Source organism: Athene noctua, chromosome 27 (genome assembly GCF_965140245.1).
Source record: "Athene noctua chromosome 27, bAthNoc1.hap1.1, whole genome shotgun sequence".
NCBI lineage: Eukaryota > Metazoa > Chordata > Aves > Strigiformes > Strigidae > Athene > Athene noctua.
The window spans coordinates 4,925,209-4,943,115 of record NC_134063.1 but is presented as its reverse complement, the minus strand read 5'-3'; the positions used below and the strand labels follow the sequence as shown (position 1 = coordinate 4,943,115).

At 62.3% G+C, this 17,907-nt stretch overlaps 1 protein-coding gene across 2 annotated transcripts; it reads right to left on the bottom strand.

Moving 5' to 3' along the window:
• Window positions 1-907: 907 nt before the first annotated feature.
• TNFAIP8L1 (TNF alpha induced protein 8 like 1) lies at window positions 908-9,235 on the bottom strand. 2 transcript variants are annotated; one of them, XM_074927914.1, is made up of 2 exons: window positions 9,032-9,235; window positions 908-3,078 (listed from the first exon to the last, which is right to left on the bottom strand). In XM_074927914.1, the coding sequence occupies exon 2, from the start codon at window positions 3,074-3,076 to the stop codon at window positions 2,516-2,518; it is 561 nt and encodes a 186-aa protein (XP_074784015.1). In that variant the 5' UTR covers window positions 3,077-3,078; window positions 9,032-9,235; the 3' UTR covers window positions 908-2,515. The 2 variants fall into 2 exon arrangements, with proteins under 2 accessions (XP_074784015.1, XP_074784016.1); XM_074927915.1 differs by lacking the exon at window positions 9,032-9,235 and adding an exon at window positions 6,355-6,387.
• Between the last annotated feature and the right edge of the window lie 8,672 nt (window positions 9,236-17,907).

Below are 17,907 nucleotides of genomic sequence, written 5' to 3'. Positions count from 1 at the left end.
GGGGTGCTTTGCACTGGGGATTTTACAAGCTCTGTTCTCCAGGCTGTTCCTGAACGCTTCTTTCTCTGCTGTGCAGCTCATTCTGGATGTGCAGCTGACCTGCAGGGCCCAGGAGTGTCCCCAGTGTGCTCCTGCCTGAGCTCCGAGCCGCGCTTAGGGCACTGGTGTTGCAGGTCTCTGACCTTTCTCCCTGTTTCACCAGGGCAAAGGGAATTGAAGGGACATTTCCCAGACACATACAGCCGGGTTGGGATGGGAAACCCATGCTATAAGCTTTTCTGGCAGAGAGCATGCTCTCCAGGGCTTCCCCGGGACAAAAAAGCAGAAGTTTGGGAGCGAGGTGGGTGTTTGCCGTGCGGTGTGGGGGAGAAGTTTCGCATCAGCCCCTGCGTGCGCAGGAAAGCTGGGGCTGGGCGTTCGGTGGGTTGTGTGGTCCTGGGCTGTACGAAACCCTGGGGACAAAGGGAACAGCCGTGAGTCAGGGCCCATCCGAGCAGAGATGTTTCATGCAATTAAAGAGCATCTTGCAGCTGGTGCTGACACGCACCTCGAGAACAGCCCAGCCAAGCGTTGCTGGCTGTCAGTGCCGCCGCAGACCCGTTCCGCTTTGCCTGCTCGCCGCAGCTGCCGATAACTCCACCGAGTTGTTTCCAGCCCCGGCTCCTCTTCAGCACATACCTGACAGCTGCCATGAGCCCGGACGGAAACGTCTGTTCTCAAAGGCCACGCGCCAAGGACCGACTTCACCCTGCCCTTCCTGAGGGGCCAACGCCTCGGTGGATCTTGGCCGCGTTCTCCTCGCGCACACCTGTAAATGGGCTTTACCCCCCACCCCAACCTGTGTCACGCAATTAAATTGGCTGTGATAGCTGGAGCCAGGCCTGTGAAATGACAGAGATAGGGGATTTTATTTCTTTTATTTCATCTTGAAGGCTGAAAGTTATCGGTGCCTCGAGCCAGCAGTGGAAAGGGAGCAGCAAATGGGAGCTGTGGAGCCGCTCTCTGCCCACGAGCGTTGGCAGCCTCCCGTGCCTGGAGACATCCCATGGAACAGGAGGCACAAGAAGGTCGCGGAGATAAGGCCGGTTGAGATTGTGCGGCGTCTTGTATGCGAAAAGGGCAATTTTCAGTGTTCAAAGGCGAGCTCAGCATGTTGGAAGCGGGCCACGGCGGGCGCATCCATGCTCTGAGAGCACAACGCTTCTACAACACGCCTATGTTGAATTCTGCAAATTTGCCCACTGCTTTCTGCTCCCCAGGTTGTGCTTTCTCAGCTCCCACTGTGCAGCGAGGGGACCCGGGAAGGCGGAGGAGCACGTGTGGGTGTCTGCGTGGGAGCAGATTTGCTCCTCCCGGGACCCCAGACCTTTGCTATCGTTTGTGCTGGGTTTTCTCCACGTTTTCACCACGTTTTCACCACGTTTCCTCCCACCAGTTCAGCACCAGCTGTGCTAAACTGGGAGCTGCTGTACCATGGAGCAGAGCAGCCTGGCTGGCAGCGATGCTGGGGGATGGAGAGTAAAAACCCCAGGTCACAGAGAGCAATCGCTGTTTAAAAGACAAAACCAACTGCCCCTGGTGCTCATTTTATCACTGTCAACTGCTTTTGTAACAGCCGCATGGAGCACCCAGGCCAAACAGGTGAGTTTATTTAAATAACTCATCAGGGCTACAGAGTTTGCTAAAAAACAACAACAACCATAACTCAGCTGAGGACATGTAAAACGCATGAAATCCTAGGGAGAGCTTTGGACAACCACTGAGGAAGGCGTCAGAGCCAGCACAGTGGTACCATGGTGGGAGGCTGGCGGAGGGAGTTGGGTCTCGGATGAAGGGGTGTACCTGGGATGCAGGGAAGGAGCAGGTCCCTCCTGCTCCCTCCCTGCTCCAAGGGACAAGCCCAGGCGAGGTGGGATCCTTCTGGTGTCAAGGACTTGTCTTTTAGGAGGCCAAAGCCTGTGCTAGCCTGCAAGGTGCAGAAGCATCTTCCTACCCTGGGCAGCATGAGCCTGGTCCATGATTTGCTCCCACCGTGTCATGGAAGTGCTGAAAGACAACCACAGGGCTCCACAACCCTCCGGTCATAGGGTCTCACCACCGTTCATCCAAGCAACTGCCCACCCACTCAGAGACACCTTAGAGGTGTGACACACCGCTAGTCTTTGGTTTGGTTTTCCCCCAGGAGGGTTAGGATAGAGTTCAAGGTGAGGAGTCCAGTTCCTTGGACTCTGAGCTAAGAGCACTTGGTGGGCAAAGAAAAACAAAACTGTACAGCAGGAGCCCAGAAGCCCAGGATCAACTGGAAAGGACTCAAGCCCAGCACAGGGAGGGTTTGCAGACCCTGGGCGAGGGTTAGACAAAGTCAAGAGGTTCAGTCTTTTGTGGAAACGAGGAGAAAGTGAGTTAGCACTACAGAGGAGAGGAGGACGTCAAGCCTGGTGATGGTCAAAACAGGCGTATGTCTGTCCTCGGTCGCGGTCCAGCAGTTACTGCTGATGGCCCATCTTGGCCAACTTTATATGTTGTCCTCCTCCAGCATCTTGTTAACCCCTTCACAGATCCTCTTCAGGTGGGTGCGGTAGGGCTCGGATGGCCCGTAGAGAGCCGAGAGGAACTCGTAGTCCGCAAAGTGATTGAAGACGTGATTGATGCGGGAGTGGGATTTGGCCGTCAGGTGGCCATTGACAGCCTCGTGCAGCAGGTCCCGGCACTCTGTCAGCACACCCGACATGACCCTGCGGTCGAAGGTGAAGTCTATCTGGTGGAAGCTGACAGCCGTCATGGCCAAGGTGTGCACCTTCTTGCGGAAACGCTCCATCACCACCAGCTCCTCGGGGCTGAACTGCCCGTTGCGGTAGAGCACGCCCAGCTTCATGACAATCTTGATGAGGTTTTTGATGATCTTCTGGGCCTCTTTGCGGTTGTGGGTGTACTCCTTGGTGGCCCGGTAGAGCTCATCCAAGATCTCGCTGCTGGTGTCATCAATGAAGACGTTGGCTATGGTCTTGGTAGCCATCTTGCTCAAGAGCTTCTTCTGGGCCTGCAGGGCCAGGTTCTTGGTGCTGAAGGTGTCCATCTCTGCAGGAGAAAGAGGCACACAGAGTTCAGCCCATGGCCTGGATCAGTCCCCATCCCCTCTCCTCCCCACGCAGCCTTTTGGGAAGAGAAAGAGCATCTCCAGCCAACGGCAAAACCAAGAGCAGCTCCTGGGTGCCCAAGCAGGCGAAAGCTGAGCTCACACCCTGGGTTTTGTTGGTGTGATGAGTTACAGGGTGCTCCCACCTTCCTTCCCCTGAACCCTGGGGAGATGCTGCAGCGTGACAGGCAGCGCTGGGGGCCGGTGAGGTCTCCCTACCTGAGCATTGCCCACGACCCTCCATCCTCGTCTCCCTGCTGCGACCGGTGCCGCCCTCCTCCCGGTACAGGAAGGAGTCTTGCCCCATCATTTTAACATTTTTTTCTTCCTTAAAATGTGACTCATTTCCTGCAGGGTGAGCTGGGGACAGCCCAGGTGATGGCTGAGTCACCCGCCACAGCCGGCACAGCCACATGCTGGCGTACAGCCCGGTGCTCGCCGAGGCCGGCGCGGCACGGCCGGTTTGCAGCACCCATCAACACGTGTCAGAGCCCTTTTCCCCGGCGCTGCCCGCCCCGCTACGCTCACGCTGTCGGAGCTCAGACTCATTCTGCTGCCATCTCAGCTTCCTCCAGAGCCGGCACAAGCATCACGCGGAGGTGAATTATTTGGCAAACCAAAAACCTCACCCCTTGCTCACCTACAGCCCAACTCCCCCCACCCTAGCAGGGCCAAATCAATCATCTCGGGCAGATTATGGCTTCAAAAACTGCCGTGAATGAATAAAACGCCACTGACCCTGGAGATGTATCTTGCCCCAGGAAACAGCAGAGCTACAAATCACGGGGAGGCGAGAACAGCATGATAACAACCGGCTCCCGCGCCGGGATGGATGGGCAGAGATGGGGGTTGCTTATGCAAGAGCCTGCATGTGGCACGGTCAGCCTGGCAAAGCGAGAGCGGGGAAGGGATGGGATCACGCTATAAATACATCACCAGGGAGGGGAGAAGAGCTATTTAAGCTAAAGGATGCTGCTGGTGTGAGAATGGAGGGGGATGAATTGGCCGTGGATACAGAGAGGAAAGTTAGGGTTATTCCAGCACCAGAATTGAGTCTGTCCCCATTGTGGGCAGCTCTGTGGGACCCCCCAGCTGAGCTGCCACCCAGTCCTGCATCCCCTCCGGGGATCCTCGATCCTGCTGCTCCCACCACGGAGCACACACTGGGCTCGCGGGACAATCCCCGGCCTCCCACGGGGCTCGGATATCCCGCTGTGGCCAAGGCTCTGTCTCACTGCAGTCAGTCGTGCAAGAGCAACGGTGCAAGGGCAATCAATGGTGCAAGCTGAGTTCTGGCTTCCCCAGCATCATCCAGCCACCGGCTCCCCGAGCCCGAGGGCGGCCGAGGCTCTGCGAGGGTGTGAATTAAGCAGTAACGGAGCTGCCGTCACCGGCGCCACGCGAGCTGCCGCATGCAGCGTTATTTACAGCCCTTAGGAAAAACACAAAGGTTTGTAAGTATTTCCTTCGATGTGAAAACATTGATTTTTGTCAGCGTGAGCTTCAAGCTGAGGCTCTTGCGCTTAATAAGACAGAAATGACAAAGCAAAGGCTGCTCTCACAGAGCTGTCGGCAGCTCCCAGGTGGGTCGGACTCGTTTAATGCCGATGGCTCCGTGCACGAGATGCTGCTGGAGCTGAGTCCAGGGGGACGGGCAGGATGGGCAGAGGCACCGTGGCTCCATCTTCTCTCTCTCTTGGAGAGAGAAGCCTCCTCCAGAAGGAGCGGGGCTCTGCTGCAGCGCTGGGACACTGGAAGTCCCCTCCCTTGCATCCCCCAGCGGTTGTGGGGTACCCTGGGCTCCCCACTGGGAGCAGTGCCCAGAAAAATAGGAATTCCCACACCTGAGTTGGGTGACCGGAGCCATAAAGCAAGTGCAAACTCCACCGCCGGAGCCCGTAAAAAATAGGAAGCACCAGCTCTTGCGAGCTGCCCACAGCTCCCAATTAGTGACTGTAATGATCAACCCTCCTGTCCCGGCACGGAATAACCCCTGACTGCCCCACAGCCCTCTCCTGCTGGGGACCAGAGAGACGAGCGTCGCTCGTGGGGGGAAACTGAGGCATGAAGCAGCAGCGGGGGATCTTTCCTGGACCCTAAAATCACGACCTGCTCCTTCTCCAGCACCCGGGGGCAGTTTTGCAGGTCGCTTGCTGCAAACCTCAAGGAAACCCAAGCTCACCTCCCGGCATGTTCGCTCCTGCTGAGCACCTGGCCGGTTAACCCAGCACCCTCCACACCACGCACTGTCCCACCAGGACCTGCTGACTCAGCACCAACTGGGAGATTTCACCGGAACGAGCCGTTTTCCTGCCGGGAAGGGCCCCATGACCCCATTGTTCACGGAGGGGCTGCTATCGGCGCGCGGAAGAGGCAAGCCTTGCCCCGACGAGCAAACTCGAGACCGAAATAAACCACCCCATTTCCTTCCTGTCGCTGAAGTTTCCAGCCTGCTCAGGGCTTGTTTTTTTTTTCTCCCCCTTCTTCTTTTTAATGAAAACGCCCTCAAAAACCAGCTTCTTCTACTGAAAAGGAGCAGCCAGGCGTTGCTTTCACCGAGTCCCACCCTGCTCCGGAAGAGCGCAGCAGGGCTGTGGTCCCAACAGTGGCTTTGGGGACAGTCACAGCCCTTTTTGGGGGGGTTTTCCACCCAGTTTGCAGGTTTCGGAGCAGGGTTTGCAGTCCCGAGCGGTGGTGTGAGGGCTCAGCCGTAGGTTGGGACATCTGGATGGGGATGTGGTGAAACCACAAAGTCCCTTGGTCTGCGGACAGACACGTGCCAGTGCTGGGGCAGAGCAGCATCCCGGCCGTGCCACCGCAGGGCAGGGGAGCCAAGGGCCAAATCCAGCACTGGCAGAAGACAGGCAGCCCTGCCAGCACCCACGAGCACCTCATCCAACACCCAGCTGCACCCTCAGCCCCCATCCCACAGGGACCCTGCGTAAAACATCTCTTATACCACAGTGAGCGCAAATGAGAGCAGGATCTGGCCCTCTCATTAAAAAGCATCAATTAAAGCCCCTGTCTGGGGGTGAGGGGAACATGAGACCCCGTCACCCTGCCAGCACCTGGGGCCAGCACCGCTGGCACGTGCCGTGGCAGAGCCTCCACGGGAGCACCAGCTCGTTTACAGCAAAGGGGCCAAATCCAGCAGTGATGCCATCCCAGGGTTATTTCTACCTGCTTTTCCCCCACCGTCCCAGGCACCAGGTACCCACCAGCGGCTCCATGTGCTCATGTCCCACTCCCCGAGCTCCCTCCAACCAGCTCCCTTGGCAGCGGGTTGAATATTTCATGCGGGAAAGCAAAAGCACTTAAATAATTTACGGATCAGCACGGAGCAAGTGTGCGGTGCAAGGGGAGGGCTCCATAAAGCTCCAGCTGAGAGCAGAGGCACCTCTGCCTCCCCTTCCTCCTCCTCCTCCTTGCCAGGGCCATATTAACTTGTAACTGTCTTGCTGCAAGTTTCCTCCAACACAGAAGTATTGTCTCCCCAGCCGGGATAAATATTTAATGGTGGAGATCTCCCCCGTTTCCCCTCCATCCCATGTGTTGTTTCCTCCCGCTGCTCCAAAAACCACCCCTGCTCTGCACCCCAGCACCCCCAGTCCCCCCCCGAATCCTTGGCCAATGCCAGGGGGGTGGATGGGATCCCATTGCTCTGCTCTCTGTCCCCCAGCAACGCTTTCCACCAGCTCCCCACGCCTCCAACCCTATTAATTAATTAAAACCTGCCACTGTGGTGGATTACAGGAGACGGGTCGGAGAGCCGGCGTGGCACGGGGATGTAACCGGAGAGCCCAACCACCGTCACCAGCCTGTCCCCCACCATCCCTGACCCCTCCAGCTTCCAGACCCCGTTTTACCAGCGCTGGGGCAGCAGAGGAGGAGGAGGAGGAAGGACGCACACCGCCTTTTGCAACAGTCGTCCCTTGCACGTTGCCATGGGTGCAAACACTACCGAGAGCCGCCGGGTCCGGCGCGTGTGTGCCGAGCGGGGTGAGGCCAAAGAGGAAGCCACTGAGTAAACACCTTGCCTGAGGAAAAACTCATTTCTTGGCAAAGATGGTAAAAATCGCGGCCAGCACGGCTCCGGGAAGGACCGGGGACGCGCGGGGAACACTGGCATCGCCTCGGCTCGGCTCCGCACGGCGCATCTCGCCCTGCTCACTCCTGGCACAGGTGCCAGCGGCGCTGCCAAGCGCTCGGCCACGTCCCCACGTTGTCCCCACGACCGATGGCACCGGGATCTGAACTCCCCCATCCCGTTATCTCCTTCCCGTAGGTGCCCACGCTGGGGCTGCACAGGCGAACGCAGCCACGGCGCGGGCACCTGCGGGAAGGAGCAGAAAGGGTTTTTTTTGTGGTTTCTCCTTTGCACCAAAGCCGGCTTGCACCGATGCCTGGGAACGCCGATCTGCCCCGGCAACTCCGACGTGTCTGTGCAAAGAGCCGGGCGGCCGATCCGAGGGGGCTCCGGCGATGCCAACCCCAGGCGTGGGTGGTGAATCCCGCCGGCGCTTCCCGGTTGCCGGCACCGCGTGGGAATGGGATCCTGGCACATGGAGGGGGCGCCGACAGCAGCTGCTCCAGTGTTGGGGAGGAAGGGGGGCGGTGGTACCCCCGGTTCAATCCCGGGGTGCTGCTCGGTGCTGGTTCGGGATGGGGGAGCCGATCCGGTGCTGTATCAAGGAATCCCCCCGGGATTACAGAGCTTTGGGGGGGGAGGCAGCTGCAGCACGGAGAGGAGGAGGAAGGGGGGGGTATTTTACAGAGAGGAGGAGGAAGGGGGGGTTATTTTGGAGCATCTGTCTCGCCTTCCATTTCCTCCTTTTCTTTTTCGAGCTGCCATCAAACCGCTCTCTCCGGCACCAACTTCCTTTCTCCTTCGCTCAGAGCAGACGGAGGCTCAGGAGACTCATGGGGAAGTGGAAAACGGAGAGGAGGGGGGCAAAAACAGAGGCCAAAGCGCCGTCCATCTGTCCGTCCGTCCCGCGGGGGGGGCCTTGGCACATCACATGCTTCCTGCCCCGGGAGCAGCGAGGACAAAGCCGCTCCGGGAGGGAAGAAAAGCTCCGCGGGACAATTCGGATCCGGTGCTGGGCTTGGGGTCGGCAAAAAGTATTTATGGGCCAAATCCTTCCCCGCTCCGGAGCCGGTCACGCTTTGGTTGGTGGGAGTTGGGGAGTTTTACACCCAACTCTGTTGCTCCGGGCAGGATCCGGCCTCGCCAAAGGGATCCGTCTCCCCGGGAATGGAGGAATTCCATCCTGGGAGCCCAGGGGATGGGCAGCGGCCGGGGAGGACGGGGCCATGCTGGAAGCCAAGTGCTGCCGTGGGGCTCCCGTCCCTGCCCTCGCCCGGTCCCCATGGCGGGGTTGGGGGGGGCCCGGTGCCTTCTCCAAGCTCCCGTTAGCCGTCGCTCCTTGGAACCGGCGGCGCTTCAAGCCCCCCCGCCTCGGATTTCCCACCGGTTTTGGGGGGAGATCGCCCTTTCCCCGTGTTTTACCCACCTGGGGAAACTGAGGCACAGCCACGGACTCCCGGGACAGCCCCGGGCTCTGCCCACCCAGCACCTCCCGCCCCTCGGGGCTCCCCGAACCCTCGGTCCCCCCCCGCCCCTACGAGGGTCCCCGGGGCCGCGCTGCCCCGTGGGCAGAGCGGGGCCGCCGGTGTCCGGTGACACCGGGAGGGGGACACGGCCGATGCCCCGGGGGCACGGGGTGCGTTCGCCTCCCGGGACGAGAGGCTTCGCCCCGCTGCCGGTCCCGGAGCGGGAAACACGAACCGGTTACCGAGGGCTCCCGCCCACCCCGGGGGAACGGGGAGGAACCGAGAGGGGCCCGATCCCGGCAGCGCTGCACCGGCGGGCAGCAGAGCCCGCCCGGCCCTTACCTGCTCCTGCCTCGGGGGGAGCGCGGCGCCGGGACCGGGGCTGCTCCGGTGCCCCCGGCGGGGCGGGACGGGGCGGGGCGGGGCGGGGCGGGGCCGGGCGAGGGGTTTCGCTTCCCCCGGCGCCTCTCCCTGCCCGGGCGCGGCGGTTCCCCCGCAGCCGGTGCCCGGTGCCCGGCGGGTCCGGGCCTCCCGCCCGCGGCTGCTGCCAAGTCCCGAGCGGGGCCGGGCGCGGCGGCGGCGGGGGCGGGACCCACGGGCGGTGCCAGCCAATGGCGGCGCGGGGCTTGCTACGAAGCAGCCAATGGGAGAGCGCGGTAGGGGTGTGTGTGTGTCCCCGACGCCCCCCGGGCGTGGCCCCGGGACCGGGGCGGCCCCGCGGGTCCGGTCCCCGTGGGCCGGGGCCGTTGGCGCGGCGGGGCCGGGCCGTGCGCGGCGCTTCCCTCGGGTCCGTGCGGAGCCGCGCGGGTGACGGGGACCCGGGGCGGGGGGGGTGACGGGGGCGCCCGTGGGTCACGCGTGGAAGCGGCGTGGGGTGCGGGCCGGGGACCGGCGCGCGTTTGAGCAAGAGCTTAGGAGGGCGCTGGCAGACCGGGTGCCCCCAGAGAGGGGGGACCAGCAGAGTCCCCCCTCGCCCGCACGTGGGTGCACCGTGGGGATACGACACCCGTGGGGAAGGGGGGGACGGCGGGGGGTCCTCTCCGCCCCGCTCCCACCCTTCGGGGCGTGCAGGCGGCTGCTGCGTGGGGGGATCGGGACGAGGGGGGGGGGTGCGGGGGGGAGGCTGCCCCCAGACCTTAAAACCGGCAGCACAAACCGGGGACGGGCTTCTCCTCCGCTCGGCCGGGGGACCGTGGGGCCTGGCGTCGTGGGTGGTGGGTGGCAGCAGCCCCCACAGTGGGCGCAGGGCCGGTTTCTCACCGGGGTGGTGCGGGACACACACCCCCCCCCAAGCCGGGCAGCCCGCGCCCCATTTCCAGCCACTCGCAGCCTCGTGGAGGAGTTTCTAGGCCAGGGTGCAGCAACTGGAGGGGTCGTGGGCATCAACTCGTCCCTCTGTTGGGGCCCCCACAAGCCCCACGGTCCCATCAAGCCGTGCCGGGGTTCGCACCCCCATCTTGAGCCCCCCGGCACTGTCAGAGCATCCTCCTCCTCCCCCCAGCTCGGTGGGAAGGAGCCACCGTGCAGGATCCTAATTCCAAAAGGTGGCATTAAACAGATTAAAGGTGGGATTTAGAGCGGATTAAAGTCTGGATTAACCGGAGCTTTGACTTGTATCTTGGTCTCACGCAGTGGCTGGGAAATGAACCTCAGACCAGCCAGATCCTCCCCGGCCCCCTCCGGCCCTGCTGTCCCCAGGCCATCGCCCACCCCCAGGCCCCGCTCCCGCTGCCCCCCAGGATTTGCTCCCGGCCCCACGTTGTGCCGGAACAGCCGGAGCAGCTGTTCCCGCTCTCCTGAACAGTTGCAGCGTCAACCTGCCCAGCATAAATCACCCTCCCGGGCTCGTCTGTTCCTGGTGGCCACTTGCAGTGATGGGAAACAAGCCGTTAGCTGGAAACAGCGCGGCACGGGCCTGCGGGCCAAGGAGACATGATAGATCGGGGGGAGGTGGTGGATGGAGCGAGGGAGCACCGGCAGAACGTGGCGCCTTCCTGGTGCCAGGGTCAGCTTCTGTCCAGCCCGTGTCCCCATCACTGCCTGGTCCACTGTCCCCATTGATGTCCCATCCCGTGTCTCCATTCCTGCCCTGTCCCCGCTGATGCCCCGTCCCGTGTCCCCATTCCTGCCCCATCCCATGTCCCCATTGATGTCCCATCTCATGTCCCCATTGATGCCCTGTCCCATGTCCCTATTCCTGCCCTATCCTGTGTCCCCGTTCCTGCCCCATCCCATGTCCCTGTCACTGCCCTGTCCTGTGTCCCCATTTCTGCCCCACCCCATGTCCCCATCGCAGGGACATCCCTGCAGCCTGGGCTGCTGTGCTCACCCAGCTCAGGCCATTGCCGAAGGTTCTGCGGAGGGGGATGGGATGGGCATGTGGGGGGCACCCTACTCCCCCCAGTATGCCCAGTATGCAGACCCCCACTTCCTGTCTCCGGTTCCTCCCTGGAAACACCTCGAGGACAGTCCCCTGCAGTGCACAGCTCTCCATCCCAATCTGAGCCCCAGAGCTGCACCCCAAACCCTCCTGGGGTGTCAGCAGCAGCTGAGGGTGGTCCTCAGCTGGGGGGCACACCAGGGCTCCCCCATCCCTGCCGGGTGGCACCGGGTGCTGCCAGCATGGACAGAGCAGCCATTGCCCATCAGCAGGGGACGAGAGCTGGCGCTGCAGGAAAACGGAGAATAAAAAAGAGAAGGAACAGGATCTGGGCCAGCTCGCGTGCTGTCTCTCTCCCCCCCTTTCCTCCTCTCCTCCTTTCACTGAAATGAAATAGTGCTTTGCAAAGGCTCCTCTCCCGCACGCTGAGCATCGCCCCGTGCTCGGGGAGGTCACACGTCTCATCCCGCTCCCTCTCGCACGGCACATCCCGCCTCGGCGGCCGGCACAGGCCAGCGGCACCAGCCCTGCTGCTCCCCACCTCTGCGGCCCCACCTGGGTGCAGGGGGGGCTCCGCTCCAGGCAAGGGGGGAGCATCCTCAGAGAGGCAGCGCCTGAATAATTCACAAGAGCTCAACAAGAGAAACAGGAGCTGCTGCCCGCTGGGTCGCAGAGGAGACGCTGTCTGTCCTCCCCTTCGTCCCCAGTGTCACTTTGTCACGCCGCTTCAAGGACCCATCTCCGTCAGCCTCCAGGGTGCTGGTGGCACAGCAGGTCCCTGGGAGGACCCCAGCACCCAGCACCACCACCCCGCTTTGCTGAGCAGGGTCAGCCCACGGCTGTGCAGGGGGACAGGGTGGGGACGGGGTGTCCCCAGCACCCACGTGGCCCCACCGGGACGGCACATGCCAGACCCCAGCAGCTCCTGGGACGGGGGATGGCATTGCTCCCCATAAAGGCCTTATTGTCATCGTGGCACATGCAGGGGAGGGGAAAACACCGTCGGGGGGGGTGGTGGCGGTGATTTCCCTAAGCCCTTCCCATCGCCAGCATTTTGCATTCCCTTTGCTCCCCTCCCGCACCCCGTGCAGCTGCGCCTCACCACAATGGCCCCTTCTTGCCGCGTTACCGGCACCGGCTGCGCTGCCTCGGCCCCTTCCCCAGCGCCGACCTTCCTCGCCAGCAGCCGAGGCAGAAAAATTCATCCCTGTAAAAGCAAAACCCATCCTGGCAGCCACCAGCTTCGGAGGAGAACCGCGGCATGCACTGGACCAGTTGTCCCAGAGATTCACTGGGATGTTCAGCTGGTGTTGGATGGAGGGAAAGGGGGTGCAGAGGTGTCACTTAGGGGTGCTTGGCAGCACCCAAAGGGTGTCTGGGAAGCCCACGGGGCTGTCCTAAAGCCGTGGGGACAGGCTGTGGCTGTGGCAGGACCATCCAGCTTCTGCAGCCTGGGAACGATGGGATGGATGATGCTGGAGTGAGGGCACCCAGGGGGGAGAAACCACCATGGAAAATAAGGATCTCTTGGACCCACAGATGTGTTTTCTCCCTGCCATGACCCTGCACCCAGCTCCTGCAGCCTCCGGAGGTAATTTTTGAGGAGGTGCTGGCTCTCTTGCTCTCTCCTCGCCGCCTCCAGACACCACGTGCTGCTGCACGCAAAGCTGGGGCAGCCCCTCCTGAAGGGCTGCGGATCCCCTCTGGGGTTACTGAACCCTTCAGCGATGGGAACAACCCAACAGACGTCGCTGAGGAGGAGGTAAAAATGGGCAGAGCTCAGCACTGCCACGAGCATCCTGGTGGCATCAGTGTCACCAGCTGCAGGACCCATGGAGGGGTGTGGGGATGGCGGCGTGTGGCCCCCCCCCAGGAGCCACTAATTGGTAGTAGCAATAGAAGTATTGTCATTAACACTTGGGGCTGGTAATTAAAGGTGTTGCTCCCACTGCACCGCTGGTCCCCAGGCTCCCGTGAGCACCCACGGTCGGTAATTACAGCCGTACCCCAATCCTGCGTGTCCTCCCCCAGGGGTTTGGGGCCAGAGGAGCCCCTTCCCGGGTTGGGAGGGTGCACCCAGTCCCGGTGAGTTCCCCCAAAGAGCTTGTGCTTTGGGTTTGAAAGATTTAAGGAGCCGCCACTGTAAGAAACAGCTCTGAGGGGCTGGCTCCAGGCAGGGAGGGGGGGGCAGCCCTCCAGGGATGGGGTGGAAATGGGGACCCAGGACTCGCTGCACCAGAGGGGTGACACTGAGGGTGCTCGGTCATGGGGTGGGGGCATCTTTGGGGGGGTGGGTGCAGCCTGATGGGAGATGAAGGGTGATAGGACTGGGTGCTGATGGGTGTCCCTGGGGGTAAAGCAGGACATATGAGCTGCACCCCAACATCACCTTGTCACTGGGGGAACGCTGGGGGCTGGTCCCCAACCCAGGGATTTAACCCCTTTTCTCCTGGTGCTCCTTTATGCTGAGACACCCACCCCCTCCTTCCAGTGCAAAGGGTCCCCCAGGGCCACATCCCTGAGCAGGGCAGTGCCCGCTGAGCAGCATCCCCTGCCACCCCTCCTGGGTGCTCCCCCGCTGCACATCTGGCCCCCATGCCACAGCTGGAGCGGGCGCCTTCTGCCTCTGTTTGCTTGTTCACAGCACGGCGGCTGCGAACGCCGAGAGATTCATTAGATAATTAAAGCTCGGTCGAAGCTGTCGTCAGCGAGTGCAGCTCCTCGAGAGGCTGCTGAGCGCTCCCGTCCTCCAGAAAGGGATGGAGGAGGATGCTTCAGGGGAGACACCCTGGGGAAGGGGCCTCTGCAATTACCCCCACCCTGGGAGGGGGTGAACCACCATCCCCGTCTTGGTGACACCATGCCTGATGTCACCATGTCACCACCTCCGCCGGAGTGTGACCCGCTTACCCAGGCTCGTCAGCCCCATGAGGGGCAGAGAGGCTGAGCCCTGGCTGCTTAATTTGGGTCTGGGGGCTGCTGAGAGGGACCCCAGTGTGGGGTGGCGTGCCGAGCCGAGCCTAGCCAAGCCGAGACTACCACAGAGCCCCGGGCATGCTCCAACTGCGCCGGCCGGGACAAAAGCAAATGTAGGTTAAGCACAAAGCGATGCGGCTGCGGCACACGGAGCCCACTCGGCCACGCTGGGGGGGCCAGGACAGGCCCCACTGTGACCTCCCGCTGCAATTAGCTAATTGCTCCGTATTCCCGTGCAGGGGCCAGGGGAGATGCTTTTATCACTCCCTGCTGCACTCTGCCTGTGCTAAAGCTGCCCCGGGGGACACTGCCCCCTCCCTGTGCCCCCCGCACTCTGCTGCAGCACTGGGGGGATTTGGGCTGGAAGGAGGGGGAGCACGTTGCCCCCCAAAACCCTCTGACCCCAGCCTAGCTGGGTGCTGTGTCCCTGATGTCACCTGCTGGGGATGGTGGGGACGATGCTCTTACTTAGCACCAGACTAAGATCTGGCTTTACCCCGACGTTTTGGGGGTGTCCTGCTGCAGGATCCTTCATGGCCAAATTCTGCCCAACTCATCAAGTGGGATCCAGCAACATCCCACTCAGGTGGCACCTGGGGTGAATGTGGGAGCCTGTGACATCAGCACGAGCCTGCGTGACAAATGACACCATCAGACAGATTGGGCCCTTGTGATGTCGCCTTGCTGGGCAGAGGGACCGTTTGGGTGACAGCAGGGAGGACAGAGGGGGTGTGGGGGCAGGATGCTGATGACATCATCAGCGTGATCCGTGACGTCAGATGGTGACAATCAAGAGGGGACAGAGAGAGGGGTCTGGGTAGGTAGGCTGGGGTGGGACATGGGACTGGCTGGGGTGAGGAGGAGGAGGGTGGCCCCATGGAGCAGCATCCCCAGCTCATGGCCACAGAGCCTGTCCTTGTGCTGGTGACATATTGACTGACAATTCTTAATCAAGTGGATTATTAATTAGCAGAAGGAGCTGGCTGTTTAATCCTCCCCATCTCGGCCGGGCTCGGAGCCGGTGTTTTATGCTAATAGAGCCTGTTATCGCGGCGCGGTCGGTAGCCGAGGCCGGCGCTGCCAGGAGAGCGCCGCGGCAGCGAGAGCTGTAATCGCAGATTTCATCAGCCACAGCGTTTGCTGAAGCCAACTGCGGCCCCCCCCTCCACCCCCCGGCCTGCCAGGACCCCCGCGCCGGCCCAGGCACCCCTGGGAGGAGGAAAGGTTTGCATCCACGCCGCCATCCCTGGGGCTCGGGCGGTGACCTCACCCGCTGTGCACGTTGGTGACCTGAAACCTGCGGGATTTCACCCCAAAACTGGTGGGTGTCACCACGGGACTGGCCCTGGACTGGCAGCCGGTGGTTGGGCACCTGGCACAGCCGCCTGCCACGTGCCTCTGTCATCTGGGCCATGCGAGTGGAGGTGACAGCCGTGTCCCCAGTGCTATGAGGGGCCCCCATCCATGTGTGTCCCTTGTTGGGGGGACTGTTGCGCTGGTGGCCCCGCCACAGAGAGCACAGGGTGGTGGGGACCAGCCCTGCGTCCCCCCAACTTGCCCACGAGGGTGTTACCCACCAGGAGAGCACTTAGGCCACACTCAGCCTTGTCCCTGCTGCCTCCAGGCGGGGCCACCCCAGGGCCACTCGCCTGCCAGGTCGGGGACAGGTGGAGGGGGCTGGGGACCGGCTCCTCCATCCCCAACTGAGCCGTCCTCACCGCAGCTGCTGCCGTTTGCTGGATCCATCCCGCATTTCTCTGCCTCGTCTCAACCATCTGCCGAGATCCCCACAGCCGGGGGGGTGCAGGTTTGCTCCCCAAATCCGTACCCACGGTCCCAGTCCCACAGCATCACCACGAGCTGGGCTCTGAGCATTTTGTTCGCCATTTCGGAACAGACGATTTAATTTTGGTCCTAATCCCTTCCAGCGCCGGGCTCACTTACCCGTGCGGCTGTCGGCGGAGATTTCCCATCCCTAATTAAAGCTCGGCGCGTGTGGCGGCGATTCCCCGGGGACGCTTCCCCTGCCTTCCCGTCTCCCGTCAAGATCAAGGGGATAAAGCAATGTTACCGGGAAAGTTAACGCCGGAGGCAGCCGAGGAAGCGGGGACGAGCCGGCAGCAGCCGCGGCTCCGGAGGCGAATCCCTGCACCGAGCGCTGCCTTGGGGCCTGGTGCGATGGCAGCGGGGGCTCGGGGCCGATGACACGAGTTGGGCAGGTCTCAGCCCAGCGCTGAGCCCTGTCTGTGGCACCTTTTCGTGGCCTTACTGAGTACGTGCTGTCACCGGAGAGCTGGGTCCCCCAGCCAAGTGTCCCCAGGCCCTGAGGCTGGCGGGGGGGGGGGGCGGGGAGGTTTTGGGGTGCTGCAGCCCCCAGGGTGGGAAGAACCCTCCATCAGGGTGCCAGCGCCGCTGTCCCGCTCCCACTTCTCACCTTCACCCTGAAATGTCCCGCTCGTGGCCCAGAGCACCCCGCTGTCCCCCGGTGAGGGGCACCTGGGCTGGCCGGGAGCAGGGAGAGCGGAGCTGCCTCCGTACAGGCAGCCCTGCCGGCACCTGCCCTCGCTCCCGGCTGCCGGATCCCAGCAGCACCAGCCGGGGTTTGGCAGGGGGGGAGGCAGAGCACCCGAAAATCCACCCACGGCCCCACGAGGTTATTTCCCAGGCCTGGTGGGGGGGACGCGTGTTGCAGGCAGGGATGCTCCCCGCTGCCTGGCACGGCTGCTGCCTGCTTAATTGCGCTGAAAGCACAACAGATGGCAGAATGGCTTCAAGATGTTCTTTTGCAACATTTTGGTGCTGCCGGGCTCCTTCGCTCGCCTTCCTCCAAAACAGCTCCGAGGAGGGAGGGTGGGAAGAGCCCTGTGTGCATGGAGAGTGGGGGGGGACACACAATGACCCCAAACACTGTGGCCAAGCCCGCGGAGACGCTGCAGCCGGGGAATTAAAGGGAATTAAAACATTTGCTGGTTTCACACTGCATCGCTGTCTTCCCGCTGTAATCCCTGGGTGTGCTGCCCTTCCTGCCCGCACCTCCGTCACCTGCCTGCTGGTCCCAGGGGACAAAAGCCCCTTTGCCAGCGTTGCCCGCGGTGGGGCCAAGTGCCCGCGGCAGCTGGTGGCAGCAGGTGGGTGCTGGGGGGTCACTTCCATCCCAGCCGGGGTTTTCGTGCTGGCAGCGGGGTGTTAAGAGACCTCGTGGGTTCTTCCAGCAGGTCAGGGTCCCACCACTCTCCTGCCTGCGGGAAGGATCCGGCCCCGCTCCCCTCGCTGAACAGGTCCCAGTCCCACTGGTATCGCCACAGCTGCGGCACTGGGAGCAGCGCCAGGGCCCAGCACCCTCCAAGCACCCCAGGATGGTGTCACCCCCACCCTGAGCCTTGCTGGTGCTGGGCTCCATCCTGAGTGGCTGGGCAATGTCAGCACCCAGCATGGCTGTGCTGCACTGGCACCAGTCACCAGCACCCAGCGCCCAGCACGGTTGTGATGAGCTGGAACCCAGCACCAACAGCCAGCACCCAGCCCTGTCACCCAGCTCCCAGCATGGCCGTGGTGGATCGGTACTCAGCACCCAGCACCCAGCATGGCCATGGTGGATTAGTACCCAGTACCCAGCACACAGCATGGCTGTGCTGGACCAGTATCCAGCAACAATACCCAGCACCAGCATGGCTGTGCTGCCTCCAGCACCAGCACAGCACCCAGCTCCCAGTACCAGCACCCAGCATGTCTGTGCTGCCTCCAGCACCAGCACCCAGCTCCCAGCACCAGCATGGCTGTGCTGCCTCCAGCACAAGCACCCAGCACCCAGCACCAGCATGTCTGTGCTGCCTCCAGCACAGCACCCAGCTCCCAGTACCAG

What these genes read in the sequence shown, in the direction of transcription:
- TNFAIP8L1 (XM_074927914.1), bottom strand. Translation starts at nt 3,076, where the DNA reads ATGGACACCTTCAGCACCAAGAACCTGGCCCTGCAGGCCCAGAAGAAG.